The sequence below is a fragment of the Oreochromis niloticus genome, linkage group LG17 (genome assembly GCF_001858045.2).
Source record: "Oreochromis niloticus isolate F11D_XX linkage group LG17, O_niloticus_UMD_NMBU, whole genome shotgun sequence".
In the NCBI taxonomy this organism is placed as follows: Eukaryota; Metazoa; Chordata; class Actinopteri; order Cichliformes; family Cichlidae; genus Oreochromis; species Oreochromis niloticus.
The window spans coordinates 31,779,903-31,801,680 of NC_031981.2; the positions used below are offsets into that span (position 1 = coordinate 31,779,903).

At 41.8% G+C, this 21,778-nt stretch overlaps 1 protein-coding gene across 1 annotated transcript; it reads left to right on the forward strand.

Moving 5' to 3' along the window:
- The first annotated feature begins 21 nt into the window (after positions 1-21).
- On the forward strand, positions 22-14,085 carry LOC102077436 (plexin-C1). Its single transcript, XM_025899709.1, has 13 exons — positions 22-311; positions 2,897-3,019; positions 4,703-4,837; positions 4,912-5,012; positions 5,089-5,194; positions 5,273-5,438; positions 5,720-5,822; positions 6,001-6,076; positions 6,416-6,457; positions 6,582-6,715; positions 12,802-12,972; positions 13,702-13,760; positions 13,928-14,085. Exons 1-13 carry the CDS (start codon positions 222-224, stop codon positions 13,954-13,956), a joined length of 1,335 nt encoding a protein of 444 aa, XP_025755494.1. The 5' UTR covers positions 22-221; the 3' UTR covers positions 13,957-14,085.
- The last annotated feature ends 7,693 nt before the right edge of the window (positions 14,086-21,778 follow it).

Below are 21,778 nucleotides of genomic sequence, written 5' to 3' on the forward strand. Positions count from 1 at the left end.
CTGTTCTCCAACGTGCTCTCAGCTCAGACAGAGTCCGCCTCATTTGGCTCAAAGGCGAAAGAAGCAAAACTGATACACTCAAGTCTCTGCGGGGCGCGACTCTCAGTGTCTCTGACGGTGAAAGCAGCAGACTCGTGGCCTCCTCGGTCATCCCGGGGGAGCAGCCAGTGCTTTGGAGCGGCGTGTTCAGCGTGGATGGAGGAGACACCGACACCGAGCTGATGGTGTTTGACATCAGCCCTGATTACAGCAGAGCAGGGGACAGAGATCCAGACTTCTACACCTCTGTGCCATCAGAAGTGACGGTGACGGTGGGTCACTGCATAACTTCTAAACATGTTCTGAATGGTTCCTGAATGTAGTCTCCACCTGTGCCTCCACAGTTTCATGTGGACATTCATGAAAGCAAAATGTTCACAGAGAGGCAGATTACTTTATTACACAGTCTGGTCACAAAACTAGAAACATCAATCGACTCAGTCTGCTACTTCACATGAAAATTTAATCTTGGGTACTTAAAACTTAAGAAATCAGAAAAAAATAATTAAGATCACATATATAATGGTGGAGTTTATTCCCTTGTAAATTGACAAGCTCTCTTTTTACTGATATCATTGATAAAATCTTTAAGCTTTGTTGCTACTTCATTTTCAGTGGAAAGAAGGCTGTTGAGTCTTCCTGGGTAAAAGTTGACCTCAGCTAGTTTTTCATTAATTTCCATTTTCTGAAGCCATAATAAATGTAAATAATATATTAAATTGTTAACTGTGAAAGTTAAACGAGTTTCCAAACACATTGTCATGGTCCTCAGTCTGACGACTCAGTGTTTTGTGTTTCTTTATGTCATCCTATGTTCTTGTTTATTCTTTTATGTCTTTTGTTTAGGTTTGCTATGTGTTTGGGTTTTGTTTTATGCCTGCCTGTGTTCCCTCTGTCTGTCCACAATGTCTGCTTGTAAGTCTGTTAAGTTCAGTGTCTTGTCAGGTCCTCTGTGTCTGTTAATTTCCTGTTTTATTCTGAAGGTCCTTGTCTCATGTGGGCGTGTTCAGTTTACGTTTCCCCTGTCTTGTCAGCTGTGATTTCTTCCAGGTGTGTTCCCCTCCTGTCTCCCATCCCCTGATCACTGCTGTGTGCATTTAAGCCCTGTGTTCTCCTGCCTGTTGCCGGTTCATCTGTGTATCTTCCTCCGTTGGCTCCCTGCATCTCAGTGTGTGTCTTTAGGTTTCTGGTTTGTTTTCCATGCTTAGTTTTTCCCAGTTTAGGTTTTACTCAGTTCTGTTTATGCCACCCTCGCCTTTTTGTATATTCACCCTCCATTAATAAAGCTCCCTCACTTCTGAAGTGCATGCGTTTTGGGTCCTTAAATAATTCCACAGACTGCTGCCCCAGCCGTGACACACATTGATATTTATCAAACTAACACTAACGTTAAAGTTCTTTGGTTCAGTCGGGCTAATAGCACCATGTTAAATACATTTTATTAAATGATATTTAATCAAATGTTTTATGTCATCAAACACAACATGCACTGATCATGGTCAGTCAGATATACTGTGTGGTTTAATACATGAAAACATTTGAGCATTTGTACTCAGAAAGCCTACAATGGTGACCTGCCTGACAGTGTTTTATTATTGTGCTCTGCAGAGAAAATAAAGTCAATATAATAAGAAAGGTACCTGAATGTCATCTATATCAATATTCAACTTGTAATATCTTGTAATATATTGCATTATTTAATTTAGCAAAGGTTCTATTCTTACTGTTTTGGAGCAACTGTGATGACATCATTTATTCTGGGATTAATAAAGTATTCTGATTCTGATTTGAACATTTTAACAAAAACTAAATAAACACATCCATAATTATACAAAGGCCAACTTGCAAACTTTAAAAAATGTAATTGTGTTTTTTTTTTAACATTGCTTTATCATCCTGAAATGCACAGGCTTCCTCACAGCTGGTCCAACATGCCGTGAAGCCAAATGCTGCTTAAAGTCAGTGACGATAAACCTTCAGATGAAACTGCTGACAGTACAACTGATTACTTGGAAGAATTTCTATCTGCTTCCATCCAAGCGCCGCTTGTGTTACAATATTTTGCCATCATAACAGCTGCTACTGCTACTTATTTTATTTTATTTTTGTCTTCTTCGATACCCAAATGTTGCTTTATTGCTGATATGAAGGCAAATCCCATTACGAGATGGACTAAACATTACTAAACAACAACTAAACATTTTCTCTCATTTGTAAGGGGTTTAGGTGGAATGAGAGAGCTGTTACCTTTTTGGAATTATAGTTCAGTCACTCAACCAATTTATTGACACCATTCTAAACATAACAGTGATTACTTGGAAATAAACAAAAAGACACTTTCCATTACAGCATTACAACAGTCCCTCGTACCGGTGGGGCTCTAAATTCCCAGTTCCACTGTCCCCACACTATCATGCTCCTAGTGAGAGGTCAGTTAATTAGTCACTTACAGAGTTGCTGCTGTGGTGACAGATGTCAGTTATGGTCACTGTGCTTTCATATGACTTGATAAAGATTCATTATCAGTATCCACATACATCATGAAATGATATGAACAAAACACAAGGCACAAATCAGCATCACTCTCTTGAAATAGCACATTTTTTAATTATATATGAGAAAATTGCATTATAGCCAATTCAGTTTATTGAGCATTATTTCATATTTGAATCATGTTCATGTATGTGATTATACAAGGTGTAAACACAAATAATGGATGTGCTGTTTGGGTTCATAAATTTAAAGCACTTCATTAGGTTTGGAGTGATGACAGCTTACTTCTATTTTAACCATCTTGAGTTCTAATCTAAAGATATCTAAAGTATCAGATCTGATGATCAGTGTGTTTGTTTCTCAGCCAAAGGTCCTGAAACCAAAGGCAGTCCTCTTCAGGCACAGCTACATGACCTCTGTGCTGGCAGTGAGGCAGAGAGGCTGGATGGTTTTCTTCATTGGGACAGGAGACGGGCAGCTCATTAAGGTGTGTATGAAACGAAACTTCTAAAGTACTTATTTTACCAGCCTGATTTTAAGATGCCATTTCATCATCCTGAAATGCACTTTGAGTTCCTCACATGAAACAAACATGAAAAATAGTTGTGTCACCAAAATATATTCGTTGAATTAGCATCTATTAATAAAATCACAAACAACCACTGACCCAAAATAAATAACAAGCAAAACTTTTTAAAAGGCAAATTATTCAGGATTTTTTAAGCTTGCTTATTTGAACCAGTTTCATTTTATTTCATTGTTGAAGTCTTTGCTGCAAACTGCAGTCATTTGTGGTCTCTCTAGTTTCTTTGTGTGCTCTCAGTCTCCCTGTGAGTTCATCTGCTCACACACATGCAGGTGTTGTTTGTGGAGTGGAGAGATGAGAGATGTGACCAAGAAAGCACTAAAAGCTTCTAAACAAGTATTTTACTGACTATGACAAGAGTTAGAAAGTAAACAAGAAGAAGTTTGAAATGAAATCAGAAACTATTGAAAACATACAAATAAGAAAACAGTTGATGTTGCAGGTTTTAAATACCTCCAGACTGCTCTCTTCCCGTTATCTTCCTCAGGGCTATGTTAGTTCTCACCAGTTAGCAACAGGTACACAGCTGCTAACAGTTGACACATTAAACACTGAACATCACAGGACTGATTAGTTTGACCCACACCTGATCTCACTTTTTGAACCATGACTGGAAGAATCTCTGATGCTAATATCAGACTGATGCATTGCTAGTGTTGGCTACCTATATGTTACTATGGTGGGATTCACTGTCTCTGCTGTTGGTAATCCCATAGAGACGCTGAGGCCTGTACATGAACAATATTTGTCAATATGAGGTTGTCCAACACAAACAGGGCGACTGATTTTTATATACCTGGATCACTTTTCTCTTTGTATGAGTAAAGGCTTCGGCCCTCCTATGAAACAAATAGTCAGAAAGACAATTTTTATGCTAAAAAGAAGAAGATACTCTTTTATATATATTTTTGGTTCGTTTGGTAAATGAAACTACTTGGATGCAGTTGAAGTGCAGACTTTCAGCTTTAGTTCACTCGGCTGAATATAAAGATTGCATAAAAATGTCAGGAATTAAAGCATTTTTAACACAATCCCTTCATTTCAGGGGCTCAAAAGTAACCGGACAAATTAAATAACTGAAAATAAAATGTCCATGTTCAATACTTGGTTGAAACCCTTTGATGGCAATGACAGCCTGAAGTCTTGAACTCATGGACATCACCAAACTCTGGGTTTCCTCCTATTTGCTGTTTTTGCAGCTTAGAGATGGCTCTTTTACCTACATGGAGAGCTCTTTTGACTGCATGTTGATCTTCCAAATACAAGCACCACTCCTCAAATCAACTCCAGGCTTTTTATCTGCTTAACTGATCATGACATGATGAAGGAATTGCTCACGTCTGACATTAAATAGCCTTTTAGTCATTTGTCCAATTACTTTTGGTCCCTTTAAAAAGAAGATGGCACATGTTAAGGAGATGAAACTCCTGAACCCTTCATCCAATTTGGATCTGGATACCATCAAATGAAAGCCAAGAGTCTACACATTATGCCCATGTCCATTATATAACTGTAATTGGAATGTTTCAGCACAAGGTAGAAATGAGTGAATAAATTCTTCTTTTCACAAATTCTTGTTGTCAGCTGTCTGTGGACAGGAACTATCACGCCGCCTGTCCCACGGTGCTCTACAGGACCAGTGATGACCGCAAAGTGTTTCCCAAATTACATCTGGATCCAGTGGATCGTAAACATGTGTATGTGCCATTTAGAAACCAGGTACTTATATTATTTACTGATTATCTTAATGTCACATGTACCTGTGCTGCATTTTAAAGTGTTTGTTGTTCTAGATGAAGCGAGTTCCTGTGTCAAAATACAGCATGTACACAAATGTGCAGGAGTGTTGGTCTGCACAGGATGCATACTGTGGTTGGTGTGGCTCTAAAAGCAGGTGAGAGAAACAACATGTGCAGCTGACGTCTTCAAACAATTCTGAACTTGGTGATCATTTCTTCTTCTTCTCCTAGCTGCACATTTGAAGATGACTGCACAGATTCAGACTGGCTGTCCATTCCTGATGAGTCCCAACACAAAATGATTTCCCACAAAGTTGAAAAGGACACAAATGGACAGGTACAGCTTACAAACACACTCGGGACTGTGATCATTTGTGGCTTTCAGGTATTTGTCACTTATGTTCTTCATTTTCAGGTTTTACTAAAAATGCACACACACCTGATCGTGGGCCAAGAAGTGTCATCTAACTTTACCTGTCAGTTCGCTGCAAGGTCCAGCTCAATTTGTGCTCCGAATAACCCTCCTCCACAGTTCCCACAATGCACCTGCATCCTGTCTGATCGTACACTTCCTGCTGATGGTCAGTGACTTTTCATAAGCAGTCAAACGAATAAAATACTTATTAACTATTTACTACTCATAAATTAAATACTTTGCAGTCAGACCTACTTATTGATTTGCAACATCTCCCAACCAGCAAAATAGAAACATTACAGAGCTGACTCTGACAGATGAATACTCTTTACTAGTTGACAAATCTGAGCTGTTCGTTATTATAAACTGTGCAACTCATTACACATATGTTTAAATATTAGTAATTGAAGGCTATGACATTGATCATGTTATTTTTTTATTTAACAGGTCTGCATGTCACAGTGAAATTTAGACTTGGTTCAACACAACTGTCAGAACAGCTGAGGTTGACCAACTGCTCTGACATCAGTGGACCACCAAGTTCAGTCTTGTAAGTTCAAGTCCAGATTATAAAGATTATGAAGATGGATCACTAATAACACAACATTATGTGTCATCACCAAGAAGAATGCATTACTACTGAGGAGTCTCTTTGTTGTATGTTGTATTTTTGGACATAATCATTTTCTTGATGATTTCAACACTAATATGTGATTGTTTCTCTTCAGGTGTCAGCAGTGCATCAAAGCTGGTTGTGGATGGAACATAAACAGATGTTCCTGGGCCGATCAAACAGAGATCAATGTAATAATTCATGTCTTTAGTTTACCTAGTTCAGGATTTTCTTCATTAAATCTTCCACTTTAAGTTTACATTACTTTTGAGATTTGTCTACCATTATTAAGAGTGGGTTGGTCTAATGTTCAGATATCTATGGCTTCAGAAAAGCAGCAATATTATATACAATAATATGTTAACTGATTATGACAACTCACAAATGCAAATTCAGTTGCTTGACAAAAATTTTGATTGAATTTTTTCCTTGTAAATAAGACAGAAGTTCCATTCTCATCAGTTCTACATAGTTTCTTTAGACAGTGACATTAAACCTGCCATATTGATTCTCTCTGCTTCCTCCTGCAGGACAGTGTTTGCCAAAATGTGCAGTCTGGGAAGAACTTCTCTGTCAGTCTGAACCTCAGTCCTCAAACTCGTTGTTCCTCTGACACCTTATTCATGTCCATCAGAGCTTCTAACATCAGCAGATGGCACTGGATTAAAACTGATCATTTTTGTGTCTTACTGTCAGATCCCAGAGATCTCCTCCATCACTCCCAGTGTGGTGTCTTTCTACGGTAGAAACCACGCAGTGCTGTCAGGTCATAACCTTGATGATGTGACTGCAGTGAGGATCCAGGCAGATACTGACTGTACTCCAAAAGAGTGAGTCACTTTACACACACACTTGTTTAAATAATTGTCTGTCTGAAATCAAAGAATGGTTAAATGACAGTTTCCTCCAGTTAAATACAGATAAAACAGAAACTTTGACTATTGCTCCTGATCACGTTCTCAGAAATTAGGCAGCATATCAGTTTTTTAGACCCTTCATTTCAGTTGAGTCTCAGAAACTTAGGTGTTCTATTTGACAGTTCAATCTCTCTTGAGAAACACTCTAAACAACTGGTCCAGAACTGTTTTTATCATTTAAGAAGCATTTCTAAACTCAGACTACTGGTGTCAAAGGCAGAACTTGAGATGATTATTCATCCTTTTATCTCTTCTCGTTTCGATTATTGTAACGGTCTTTATACCTTTCTCAACAAATCAGCTTTGGATTGCCTTCAGACTGTACAGAAGGCTGTGGCAAGACTTTTAACTGGCACAAACAAAAGGTCACATATTACTCTTGGTTTGGCTTCTCTTCATTGGTTGCCAATAAATTTAAAGGGTTCATTTTAAAATTTTAGTTGTAACTTTTAGAGCTCTGCATGGCTCCCCAGTACATCTCTGACCTGTTGAAACCTCGTGCTTCATCCCGAGCACTTAGGTCGTCAGGTCAGAGGTTACTGTTGGTCCCACACATGAGATTCAAAACACGTTGGGATCGGGCTTTTCAGGCACTGGCACCAAGGCTGTGGAACTCTCTTCCATTGTCTTTATGCTGTCTAGACTCCATTGACTCCTTTAAGAAGCAGCTGAAGACATTTTTATACAAACAAGCTTTTGCTTAAGTTTTTTCATTTATAATTTATATAAGTTTTTTTATATTTCTGGTTTTATTCTGAAGCACTTTGAGATTTTTATCTGTGAAATGTGCTATGAATACATTTTCCTTACTTACTTACATGTGAGAGTTTGTGCTTTGGATATAAAGAGCAGAAATGTTTCCAGGGAAACATCAGCCACATTATAAACTCACATATTCTACAGTTTAACAGCTTTTATGAGCGACCATCTAGTTTTATGAATAAGGACAGCTTTTTCCTAAAGAAACTGGAAACTCTTTTTGTTGAAGTTCTTCCACTAAAATGAAGTCGTCATGATGTTTTATATGTGCTATCAAATGTAGATAATAATGTGTAGCTTTGGGGGGTTTAGGCTCCTTGGTCAAAAATATTCTTTTTCATCTACAGTGAAAAGCGTCAATCTGAAAATGATGAATAAACATCTGAAGTTAAAATGTCACACATTTTGCATGTCATCACCGTTGCTCAGGGAGACTGTCAGAGTGTAAACCTGAAACTAAAGCTGAGTGTTTTGCTTCTTTATGTGTTTGTGGACTTTAAAGTAAATGTTCACTATTTTGTGGAATGATCTGCCTCTATGCTCTCCGTGAATCGCTACCTTATCGTGGTGGAGGGGTTTGTGTGTCCCAGGGATCCCAGGGGCTATGTTGTCTGGGGGCTTTTGCCACCTGGTAGGGTCACCCATGGCAAATTGGTCCTGGGTGAGGGACCAGACAAAGAGCGATTCAGAAGACCCCTATGAAGAGGATATCGAGGGAACAGTTTACCCTGCCCGGGATAGGGTTACCGGGGCCCCGCCCTGGAGCCAGGCCCGGGGAGGGTGCCCGAGGGCAAGCGTCTGGTGGCCGGGCCTTAGTCCATGGGGCCCGGCCGGGCACAGCCCGAAGAGGAGACATGGGCCATCCTCCCGCAGGCCCACCACCCGCAGGAGGCGCCATAGGGGTCGGGTGCATTGTGTGCTGGGCGGCGGCCAGGAGCGGAGGCCCTGGCGGACTGATCCCCGGCTGCCAAGACTGGCAATAGGGACATGGAATGTCACCTCTCAGGTGGGGAAGGAGCCTGAGTTAGTGCGTGAGGTTGAGAGGTACCGGCTAGATATAGTCGGGCTCACCTCCACGCATGGCTTGGGCTCTGGAACCAGTCTCCTGGAGAGGGGCTGGACTCTGTCTCAGTCTGGAGTTGCCCCTGGTGAGAGGCGGCGGGCTGGGGTGGGTATTCTAATATCCCCTCGGCTTGCTGCCGGTACGTTGGGGTTTTTCCCGGTGGATGAGAGGGTTTGTTCCCTGCGCCTCAGGGTCGGGGAACGGGTCCTGACTGTCATCTGCGCTTATGCGCCGAGTGGCAGTTCAGAGTACCCAGCCTTCTTAGAGTCCCTGGGGAGGTGCTGGAAGGTGCCCCATCTGGAGACTCTGTTGTCCTGCTGGGAGACTTCAATGCTCACGTGGGTAACAACAGCGAGACCTGGAGGGGCGTGATTGGGAGGAACGGCCTCCCTGATCTGAATCCGAGCGGTGTTTTGTTATTGGACTTCTGTGCAAATCACAGTTTGGCCATAACGAACACCTTGTTCGAACATAAGAGTGTCCATAAGTGCACGTGGCACCAGGACGCTCTAGGCCGCAGGTCGATGATCGATTTTGTAATCGTATCACCAGACCTGCGACCATATGTTCTGGACACTCGGGTAAAGAGAGGGGCTGAGCTGTCAACTGATCACCACCTGGTGGTGAGTTGGATCAGGTGGCGGGGGAGGACGCTGGACAGACCCGGTGCACCTAAACGCGTAGTGAGGGTGTGCTGGGAACGTCTAGCAGAGGCCCCAGTCCGCGAGATCTTCAACGCACACCTCCGGCAGAGCTTCAACAGCATTCCGAGGGAGACTGGGGACATTGAGTCCGAATGGACCATGTTCAGCGTCTCCATCGCCGAAGCTGCTGCATTGAGCTGCGGCCGCAAGGTGGTTGGTGCCTGCCGTGGTGGTAATCCCCTAACCCAGGGGTCTGCAACCTTTTACACCCAAAGAGCCACTTGGACCCGGTTTCCACGCAAAAGAAAACACTGGGAGCCGCAAATACTTTTTGACATCTAAAATGAAGAGAACACTGTATATATATTGTTTTTTGTACCTTTGTGTGAACAACTAAGGTGTGCTGCTTATGAAATCCATGAAGTGCTACAGAGAAAATTACATTTTATTTATGTAATCAACACATTTTGAACTCTTAAAGAAATATAACAAAAGCAAAGACACCCAGCTGAACTAAAATGATCCATGTAGCAAACAAAAACTGTTGTGAGCCGCCTCCCTTATATCTCCTTTGGGCTTTTGGAGCCTTGACCTGACTTTTAAAAAATAATTGGTAAAAAAAAGCTCTATGCTGCTGAAAAATTGAAAATAGATATTTGCAAAATTCTGCCTAAATATGTATTTTACCTGGTTAATGCGTGCGGCGGGGCGTGGTCTGCAGCGCCGCTGCAGGGAAGGCGGACGCACCTGAGCGGCACCCGCAATCACGCCTCGCCGCCTTAAAGTCTGCGCTATCTGTGCTGTTGTGTTGGTGGTGTGTGTCGGGCTGTGAGCTGCGAAGCTACAGCAACCGCGTGTGAAAAGCGCGTTCATGCAAACATCGTCGGGTCTGCCGTGGTATGTTTACAATGGGACTTCTGCTCCTGAACCTCTGCGCACAGCGTCTGCTAATCGGTGCTGTGCGAAGTCAGTTTACGCAGGACTGTAAGCTGTCATCTGTCGTCTGTGAGGCGTGAGCAGTGTTTGTCTTTAACATAGTTCACGGTGCAGCTGCTGACATAATGTGGATCCGAAGATCCATAATTGGCCTACCCGGGGTTGAAAGTCTCGATAAATGCACGGTGTTTCGGCAGGAATACCAGCTTCCGCGAGTGTGACGCTTATATTGAGCGAGGAAAAAATAATAGAATATAATTTTATATTTATATTTCAATATCACAATAATCTTCCAATTTAGAACTACAAGTTTAAAAGAACTAACATAAATAAAATACACTTCAGCTAAATACTTCTAATTTATTTTCCCAAACCACGCGGAGCCGCACTATAAGGACTAAAGAGCCGCATGCGGCTCCGGAGCCGCGGGTTGCCGACCCCTGCCCTAACCAAATGGTGGACACCAGAGGTGAAGGGAGCCACCAGGCTGAAGAAGGAGTCCTATTGGGCTTGGTTAGCCTGTGGGACTCCGGAGGCAGCCGACAGGTATCGACAGGCCAAGCGGAATGCGGCTCGGGCAGTGGCTGAAGCAAAAACTCGAGTGTGGGAGGAGTTCGGAGAGGCCATAGAAAAAGACTTTCGGACTGCCTCGAAGAGATTCTGGCAAACCGTCAGGCGTCTCGGGAGGGGAAAGCGGTGCTCTACCTGCACTGTGTATAGTGCTGGCGGAGCGCTGCTGACGTCGACTGAGAAAATTGTCAGGCGGTGGAAGGAATACTTCGAGGACCTCCTTAATCCCACTGACATGTCTTCCGAGGAGGAAGCAGAGTCTGGGGATGAGGGGAATGACCCGCCAATTTCCGGGGGCGAGGTCACTGAGGCAGTTAAACAACTCCTTGGTGGCAGAGCCCCTGGTGTTGATGAGGTCCACCCCGAGTTCCTGAAGGCTCTGGACGTTGTAGGGCTGTCCTGGTTGACACGCCTCTACAATGTTGCGTGGAGATCAGGGGCAGTACCCCTGGACTGGCAGACCGGGGTGGTGGTCCCCATCTTTAAGAAGGGAGACCGGAGGGTGTGTTCCAACTACAGGGGGATCACACTCCTCAGCCTCCCTGGGAAAGTCTATGCCAGGGTGCTGGAAAGGAGAGTTCGTCCGCTAGTCAAACCTTGGATACAGGAGGAACAATGCGGTTTTCGTCCTGGTCGCGGAACACTGGACCAGCTCTTTATCCTCTCAAGGATACTTGAGGGTGCATGGGAGTTTGCCCAACCAGTCTACATGTGTTTTGTGGACTTGGAGAAGGCATTCGACCGTGTCCCTCGGGGTGTCCTGCGGGAGGTGTTGCGGGAGTATGGGGTGTCTGGCCCATTGCTACGGGCCATTCGATCCCTATACAACCGTTGCAAGAGTTTGGTTCGCATTGCCGGCAATAAGTCGGACTCGTTCTCGGTGGGTGATGGGCTCCGCCAGGGCTGCCCTTTGTCACCGGTTCTGTTCATAATTTTTATGGACAGGATTTCTAGGCGCAGCCAAGTGGCGGAGGGCTTTCGCTTTGGTGGCCTCAGAATCTCATCTCTGCTTTTTGCGGATGATGTGGTTCTGTTGGCTTCATCAGGTGGAGGCCTCCAGCTCGCACTGGAACGGTTCGCAGCCGAGTGTGAAGCAGTGGGAATGAGGATCAGCACCTCCAAATCTGAGGCCATGGTTCTCAGCCGGAAAAGGGTGGAGTGCCCACTCTGGGTTGGGGATGAGTTCCTGCCCCAAGTGGAGGAGTTCAAGTATCTCGGGGTCTTGTTCGCGAGTGATGGGAGAAGGGAGCCGGAGATCGACAGACGGATTGGTGCTGCGGCTGCAGTGATGCGGACGCTGCACCGGTCCGTCGTGGTGAAGAGGGAGCTGAGTGTAAAAGCGAAGCTCTCAATTTACCGGTCGATCTACGTCCCTACCCTCACCTATGGCCACGAGCTGTGGGTAGTGACCGAAAGAACGAGATCGCGGATACAAGCGGCAGAAATGAGCTTCCTCCGAAGGGTGGCTGGCCTCTCCCTTAGAGATAGGGTGAGAAGTTCGGCCATCCGGGAGGGGCTCAGAGTAGAGCCGCTGCTCCTCCACATCGAAAGGAGCCAGTTGAGGTGGTTCGGGCATCTGACAAGGATGCCTCCTGGGCGCCTCCTGGGTGAGGTGTTCCGGGCATGTCCCACCGGGAGGAGGCCCCGGGGCAGACCCAGGACACGCTGGAGAGATTATATCTCTCGGCTGGCCTGGGAACGCCTTGGTGTTCCTCCGGATAAGCTGGAGGAGGTGGCAGGGGAGAGGGAGGTCTGGGCTTCTCTGCTTAGGCTGCTGCCCCCGCGACCCGGCCTCGGATAAAGCGGATGAAGACGGATGGATGGATCTGCCTCTATGAGCTTGTCTTTAAATCTGGATTTACTGTTTACTTTGTAATCCAAATTAAATCAAATATGTGTAAAACTCATAAAAACACAGATTAACATTTATTAATTTTGAGGAAGACTTTGCTGCTCAGCTTTCTTGGGGTTTTCTGCATGTTGTGATGATGTTAGTGACTCTGTTTCTCTCTTTGTGTTCTGGTCAGATCTCCTGTTTGGGACAACACTGGTTTCAGTCTGATGTTCCACATTCCCACTTCAGATATCAAAGGTGTGGTCAGGGTATGTCTTCTCCTCCCAGATGGTCGTTGCCATGGCAAAGCTAAAATCACCTACAGCTCATTACCATCATGCACCAACATTACTCCCAGCAGCAGGTATGTTTAGTTTTGCTGAAACCTCCTAAAAACAAAGACCAAAGAAACATCACATCAGTATCACGTGTTGCTACATCCTGCTGTAAGAGAACAGATATATTTATCATAAGAGGAAGGAAGTTTTTGCATTAGTCAGCCGCCTTTTTTTTGTTTTCCTCTGCTGTCTGCAGAATGAATACATGGGGTAATTTGTTAGCTTTTCAGTCCATCACACACTTTAGTTTGTAGCATATTATCTATGCTAAAGTAATGATTCAGTCCCTCAGATTGTCTAATGCAGAATACACTAATATGTGGAGAACTCCTTATTTTCTAGAGAAATATTTTTAGTAGCATAAAACTGGGATCTTCTTTACCTCCTACAACTCCTTCCCCCACCTGTGCAAGTGCATGTATGTGAATGAGCGCACCTTCATTCTCATCCAGACCTTGCACCTTTTTGCTTTCATGTTGGATCAGTCCCAGATAGCAATAAGTCCTATTAGTGAGTTTCTTAATCAAGCTGAAAACAACAGTAACATCTAAACATAAAAAGATCTTTATTAAATGAAAACTGTTAAATCTGGAGGAAATGTTTTTGGACATCTCTCACAACTCTATCAAATAAATCATGTTTAAACACAGTTTGAATAATTCACACTGTTAAGCATTGATAAAAAGTGGGTTATGCTTACTGTTCGAAAGGAGTGTGGGATCAGATGATTTTTTTCCTTGCTGTTCCTCTGTAAGGGGTCGTCCACAGCCACGCAATGCAGGATGTCAGACTTCCCAGAAACATCAGCTCTCCGGTGGGTCTGTAGACACAAACAATGTGCCTTTGAAATGACATCAAGATGTTTTCATACATGAGCTCTGAACATTTCGGATCTGGAGATCTGACAAACCCATGTCATAATCTTATGTCCTGCTTTAGTCATGTCGTGCTGTCTTTTATGTTTATTTAATTTCATTGCAGTACCTCACCTACGATTCACCTGCAGCTAGGAGTTTTTCTAGCAGCACTCTGTTTGTGAAACTAGCCAATGAAACCTTAGCCTGCTCCACAAAACTCTCCTACGTTCCAGACCCTGAGTTTACCAGCTTCACAGTTATAAGGACAGGGGAAGATGTCCACATCATCATTCAGGTTATTTTTAAAAATACATTTTTTATCATACATATACAAACATGTGACAGTTCATTGAAAGCTAACCTTTCTTTTTCTTCATTTAGAAAAAGACAGACAAGCTGGAGATGATGATAGATGAGTTATCAGTGTGGGGCGTTCAAGACAATACGGAATACCAGTGCATCGTGGAAGCCAAAGAAACCAGTAACAACAATGACTTTTTCACCTGTGAGATTAAAAGACTAACCAACCCTGAATTTGAGGAGTTACTGATAAATCTTTCTTTTATGCTACCCCCAGCTAGATAAGTATCAGCGGAACAAAGCAAACCAAACTTGTTGTATATAAAGCGCCTTGAGGTGACTGTTGTTGTGATTTTGCGCTATACATATAAATATGAATTGAATTGTATGGTGAGGTGTTCTTTAGAAAACTTCCTTGCTTTGTGGAGATGACAACATAAAAGTTCTTAGTTTGAGGTTTTCAGGAGGAGAAGCCTGAAACTGAGATAACCATGTATCATGAGGGCAAACAGACCTTTTCAGCTGTATTGGTAACAAACAGTTGCCTTTCAAACTTCAAAATGATATTTATGCATACAATAAAGATTTTGACCCATTGCTCAGGTGAGACCTCCCTCTGTAAAATGTTTCTCTTTATTTTGTAGATAAAGTATGGTGACAGGACAGTAAGTCTTGGGCTTGAGTCCCAGTTACACAAAGCCCTTCAAATATTGCGTTTCATGCTGATACCCTGTGTTATTGCAGGTAAGTAACAGAAATGTTTCTTTTCTACATTTATGGTTTCTTAGACAATCTTATGCAAAATGATTGTTTTACACCACTTTCCACTTTGATTTCAGCAGAAATAATAGAAAAATTTTCTTCTCCACTTTATGGCTGATGTTTCAGTTTAAATGAGTTACTGTTTGTCTTTCAGTGTTGGTGATTATCTATTTCTGGCAGAAGAGACTCACCGTTGAGAGGAATAAGCTCTGACCACTGACCAGCCTGAGTGTTCTTGGGAAGAAGTTTACTGTTTGTCTCAAAATATGCATTATAAAGCTTCCTGCACAGTTTGCTTTGTTTTATTTTTTTCTTTCTCTCTTTACAATTTTAATTTTACTGCAAATGTGTTTTAGCTGAAGTCATATTATCAGGACACAAATAACAAATTATTTTATCTGTTGTATCCTTTATCTTTTGCATATTTAGTGTAACGGGTTTTAAATCTGATATTAATCTCACATGTAAAAATTAGACATCTGGGTCCATAAGTATTTGGATAAAGACACAATTTTTGCTTCAGTTCATGAAGTTTAACAAAATTATTACAAAGCTATTCAGGAATTGAAAGTATTTTTCTTTGTAGTTTCCATTTTCAGAAGCTTTGGTTCTTCATAAACGGGCAAAATAAACTTTTATTTCATGCTAAATGTTGTAGGCCAACAGTGACCCCTGGTGGCTAAAATGAAGGCAGATGAGTTAACTGTAAATACCTGGGGTCAACCATCCAAACCAATGGACAGTGTACAAGAGAGGTGAAGAGTGTAGGTAGGGTGGAGTGGGTATAGACAGGTGTAAGAGATTTTGGTGGCATAGGCAGAGCAGCAAGCATGAAAGCTAAATTTTACTATGATGGTTAGTGAGACTTGCTATGATGTATAATCTGGAGACGGTAGCACAAACAAAAAGGTAAAGTTAAAATGCTTGAAAAGACCATACCAATGGTGAATACAGGGAGTGCAGAATTATTAGGCAAGTTGTATTTTTGAGGAATAATTTTATTATTGAACAACAACCATGTTCTCAATGAACCCAAAAAACTCATTAATATCAAAGCTGAATGTTTTTGGAAGTAGTTTTTAGTTTTAGCTATTTTAGGGGGATATCTGTGTGTGCAGGTGACTATTACTGTGCATAATTATTAGGCAACTTAACAAAAAACAAATATATACCCATTTCAATTATTTATTTTTTACCAGTGAAACCAATATAACATCTCCACATTCACAAATATACATTTCTGACATTCAAAAACAAAACAAAAACAAATCAGCGACCAATATAGCCACCTTTCTTTGCAAGGACACTCAAAAGCCTGCCATCCATGGATTCTGTCAGTGTTTTGATCTGTTCACCATCAACATTGCATGCAGCAGCAACCACAGCCTCCCAGACACCGTTCAGAGAGGTGTACTGTTTTCCCTCCTTGTAAATCTCACATTTGATGATGGACCACAGGTTCTCAATGGGGTTCAGATCAGGTGAACAAGGAGGCCATGTCATTAGTTTTTCTTCTTTTATACCCTTTCTTGCCAGCCACGTTGTGGAGTACTTGGATGCGTGTGATGGAGCATTGTCCTGCATGAAAATCATGTTTTTCTTGAAGGATGCAGACTTCTTCCTGTACCACTGCTTGAAGAAGGTGTCTTCCAGAAACTGGCAGTAGGACTGGGAGTTGAGCTTGACTCCATCCTCAACCCGAAAAGGCCCCACAAGCTCATCTTTGATGATAAAAGCCCAAACCAGTACTCCACCTCCACCTTGCTGGTGTCTGAGTCGGACTGGAGCTCTCTGCCCTTTACCAATCCAGCCACGGGCCCATCCATCTGGCCCATCAAGACTCACTCTCATTTCATCAGTCCATAAAACCTTAGAAAAATCAGTCTTGAGATATTTCTTGGCCCAGTCTTGAGATATTTCTTGGCCCAGTCTTGACGTTTCAGCTTGTGTGTCTTGTTCAGTGGTGGTCGTCTTTCAGCCTTTCTTACCTTGGCCATGTCTCTGAGTATTGCACACCTTGTGCTTTTGGGCACTCCAGTGATGTTGCAGCTCTGAAATATGGTCAAACTGGTGGCAAGTGGCATCTTGGCAGCTGCACGCTTGACTTTTCTCAGTTCATGGGCAGTTATTTTGCGCCTTGGTTTTTCTACACGCTTCTTGCGACCCTGTTGACTATTTTGAATGAAACGCTTGATTGTTCGATGATCACGCTTCAGAAGATTTGCAATTTTAAGACTGCTGCATCCCTCTGCAAGATATCTCACTATTTTTGACTTTTCTGAGCCTGTCAAGTCCTTCTTTTGACCCATTTTGCCAAAGGAAAGGAGGTTGCCTAATAATTATGCACACCTGATATAGGGTGTTGATGTCATTAGACCACACCCCTTCTCATTACAGAGATGCACATCACCTAATATGCTTAATTGGTAGTAGGCTTTCAAGCCTATACAGCTTGGAGTAAGACAACATGCATGAAGAGGATGATGTGGACAAAATACTCATTTGCCTAATAATTCTGCACTCCCTGTATATTTCCTACCCATTCATTGAAATGTCTCTCACGTGACATGTGTACCAAATAAAAATCCGGAAGTAGACATGCAACATGATTCAAACCTGTTTTATCATCAAAGAAAAAAATGAGGTTCCTACATTCCAGCGGATCAATATTACACCAGTATAATAATTTGGGTAGATCAGACATGGACTGGTAATCTGGAGTATATATACCAGGGATTTTCCGATGCACCTTTGGGCCTCTGGGCACTGGCCATACAGACATTTGCAGCAGCCCATTTGTTCATTTCTTGTCCAGCGATCCATCATCATCTCGTTATCATCCTGGGCCGCTTGGATGAAAAATGCCAGTGCCGATTGTTTTGTCCCAGTCCAGCCCTGGTCACTATGACATGTGTCTCACAGACCAAATGTAAGTCGATACTCATGTTCTCTAGTTCAAGCAGAAATGATGTGAATGTGTGAATCTCTGAAGTGAATTACCGGTGTTCAGCAGCACCACAGGGAACCTTGTGTTCATTTTTCTTTTCTTATTCTGGAATCAAAACCTCATCTAACTCTCATTGTGTTCATTTTTTTTTTTAGCATTGTTCTTTTTTTTCTTATGCTTTTAATCATTCCACCATGAAAGTTTCTATAAAATGTAACAGAGGCATTTATTTCTTAATTTTTTTAAACTTATTTTGCACATTAACACATATCTATAGCAAGGACAGAGACACAGCCACATATGTTGATTCCAGGATTGTATCTGAGCATCAGGAACAAATGATAAGAGCACATATCAGGAGTACACTTATTTCTGATACTACCCCATGAAAATATTTGCTCTGTGTACCGTGCTGCAGCTGCTACATTCGGCTCCGGATTCACTTTTTGGCGCCTACGCCTCTCAAGATGTGTTAATGTAGACAGGCATTAAAAAACTCTGGTCAACCAACCAGCAGTATGCCTGCTGTGTTGTATGTAATGCATGGAAGGAGAGCTACCAACTGTCTGTTTCATATAGTTAAAAAATAAAGCTCTGATGTGGCCTCGGGTCAGCCAGCCTGACAGTCAGAGAAACAGAAACGTGCTGGATTGTGGATCTCTGAGCTGCACATCAAAGATGCACCTATGCACAGATCAAATCTCAAAAGTGCAATGTACCTCATATACATGTTGATGTGAAGCGCTGCCAGAGCAAATGTTTTCACTTCATATGCAGAGGTGTTTTTATTTTGGATTGTGTACTTATTGTTTGCAATGTATATATATTAGTTTGCAGCTCTTTGCACATATTAATAAAAGGTTCAGCTAACTGATCAAATAAAGTCTGTGCGGTTTAGTTGTTCCACTCATATTAATCCAAACGACGGCCTGTTCTAGTGTGAACTAAGAGAGGGTTTGAATGTAAGAGAGAGGGGGGGGAAAGGAAAAGGAGACCTAAAATGTAACCCCTGCACCTCGACTAAGAAGGTGAGTTACATTAGTGCTTCCTCTTTATTAGAAAGCGGTTTGAGTGAATGGTGTATGGTAATCTTGCACCATTGAACTGTTAGTGAATGAGGCAACAATAAAAGTGTGAAATGTGCCTTAGCAGATCAAGTGGTGCCTGCTTATTTCCTGCTTTATGTGAGCTTCTGCTGTAGTTTATTATGTGCTTTGTCCCAAGAAACCACCCTTTTACTGTGGCGCACAATAAGATCTTCTGATGTTTGGTGTCATCTTCCTGTGATCTCCTGTGAACAGGTGGATTCATTCACTTCAAGTTTATGTATGTAGCACCAAATCACAGCAGGCGCTGAGCACTGTAAAGACTCTAGAATAATTATGGAGGCACAACAGTTAAAGCTCCCATCCTTCTATCCCACATACCTAAAAGTTAGTTATATGATAAATAGCCCCGTGTTTGTTTACTTGATTTGTAAAATGCAAAGTGGTGACTTTTTCTTTTCAAGTACGTCCTCATATGGAGACAGTTGTTTTTTAACGGCATAAAACAAGTTATTGCTTACAAAAATGTACATTTTATTGGGCAGAATGAGGTAAACAGTGAAGAAAAGGGAGGAAACGGAGCATAGGATCTCCGGAGACTATTGCAACTAGAATTATTGTATACGTGTGTATGTATTAAGGACTGACACAGACAAAGAATTAATCATACAATGAAGCAATGTCATTTTTAAATGTTTATTTATAAACAGGATAAAACCATTCAAGTATTGAGTCATGAATAAAACAGCATCCTCTAAACTGCAAATTGGGAAAGAGAGGATGTCAGTGTATTTTTCAGTAAGTCCTTTAAACAGCTGAAAGGACACCTCTGGACACACACATGCCTCACCATGGTGATCACTATAAGCTAATTTGTCCCATGCCCAGCCAATCCACAGTGGATTAAAACAATGTAAAATTACACACTAAAAATATGTGATACAAACAGAGTAAAATCATGCAAATAAAAACTATACTCACAAATAAACACTAAAATCAGAAAAAAACCAATATAAATGATAAATACAAATTTCTACTGTGTGAAACTTGCATGCATCACCAGCTGAACCTTTTATGTTAATGTTTCAAGTTCCAGCCTAACCTCATTTAATTTTGCTTAGCAAAATACCTTTCAACTCTAATAATTAGTAAAAGTATATTTCTTATCATCTGTTGGTCATCTGACCTGAGAAACTTGAATTAACATTATAACACAGGAGTGATTGTCTCTAAAAATGGGCTCCTGCACACTCGCAGACATTTTTCCATCACAACTTATGGATGATGAATGATTTGATTAAAGCTGTGAAAACATTACTGATAACCTTCATGTGATATTACATTAAAGCCAATTTTCTATTACAATCAGGGACTTTTCTAACTGACCTCCGACCTTTGAGCAGTAGTGTGTACTGTATGCTTGTATGTAACTGTATCTGACCTGGATTTTATCACCAGTTTCAAATAAGAATTTTCTTTAAAGTCTGTCTTTAAATACAAATGAAGTTAAACTTTAGCAAGGCTGATGGTAAACTGTCCCTAACAAGTTCACTTTATTGCGTGCTCATCGACTTTCTCCTATCAGAGCTGTTTAACAAGCCCACTTTATACATGCTTATTAATCTATCACGCTTATCAGTGGCTCATGGTTGCTTAAAGCCTATATCTGAACTTGACCACAGAGGCAGAGCATCATTCAATCCTACCAGCTGCTACCAGCTCAAAAAACACTTCAACTAATGGACACAACTTAATGTCCTCTTTCACCTGTTTAATGTTAATGTCCAGACTGCAGAGCAGCAGTGTAGCCTCCGCCGAAGACACCACCAGAAAGCAAATAGAAGTAGTTGTACTCTGGGGGATCAGTGGGACGTTTGAACATGTCCAACATCCTCTGAGTCACCTGAAAACCAACTGATGAGCAGGCACGTGCAGAGGGGGGGGGCGGAAGGGGCTTGAGCACCCGCCCCTTTCCTGATGGGTGCCCAAAGTGCCCTTTTGTTGAGGCAATTTTTTTTTTAATTTTTAATTATTTTTTTTTTAAATGTGTGTGTGCGTGTGGAGTCCTGTCTGTGCCCCTCAACAATAATATTTAACTATTAATCACATTTTTGCTAAATAAAAGGATCTGGCTTGCATCAGTCACATGATCACCATTAACCAATGATCGCCCTTGACGGCAGAACACGCTGGTTACGAGCCGGGAACGAGCTCACAAAGTGCACGCGCATATTTTGCGGTCCGGAGCTGTAGGAGAAACACAAATTAACTCAGAGACACAGACTGATGCGACAAAACCAGTAAGTAGGTGTACAGCGCACACTGTAGTCTAAAGCACACAGGAGTGTTAGCTTATTACGTACACGTTGGTAAGCTGTCTTGTGGCAACTGACGAACTGAAACAAATGAGCGTGCTGTGTGTGCAACAGCGCGACAAACTTTACCTGTCCTTTTATTAACTGCACAAGTAGTGCTGGTCATAGCTGCTGGCTAACTGTGTAAGGCTGTCATGGGTCTGTAGCTCTGTCCACCATTTTAGGGAACATATTTAGTTTTAAAGTAAGTTACAGGGCTTTTCCTGCCTTTCTGGAGGGATTATATTTCACTAAAAAAGATCTAATATGCATGTCCACATAATAATGGATTATTATAATTATAATATTTTAAAAAACACGCTGTATTTTAAAGAACATACATTAAGAAACAGATTATATTAGATTTATATTTTAAATAAGACAAAATGCTGATTTTACAGCAGCAAAATTATTGTATCTCTACAGTTTAAAAATGTAATAAGCTTTCTGCCTGCACAGAGTGGATAGTGAAACAAATGGAATCATCATGAATTATTTCAATTATTATAATTATATTGATTGAATTATTTCATATTTATTACTTTTTTTCCCTCATTGCTTTATTA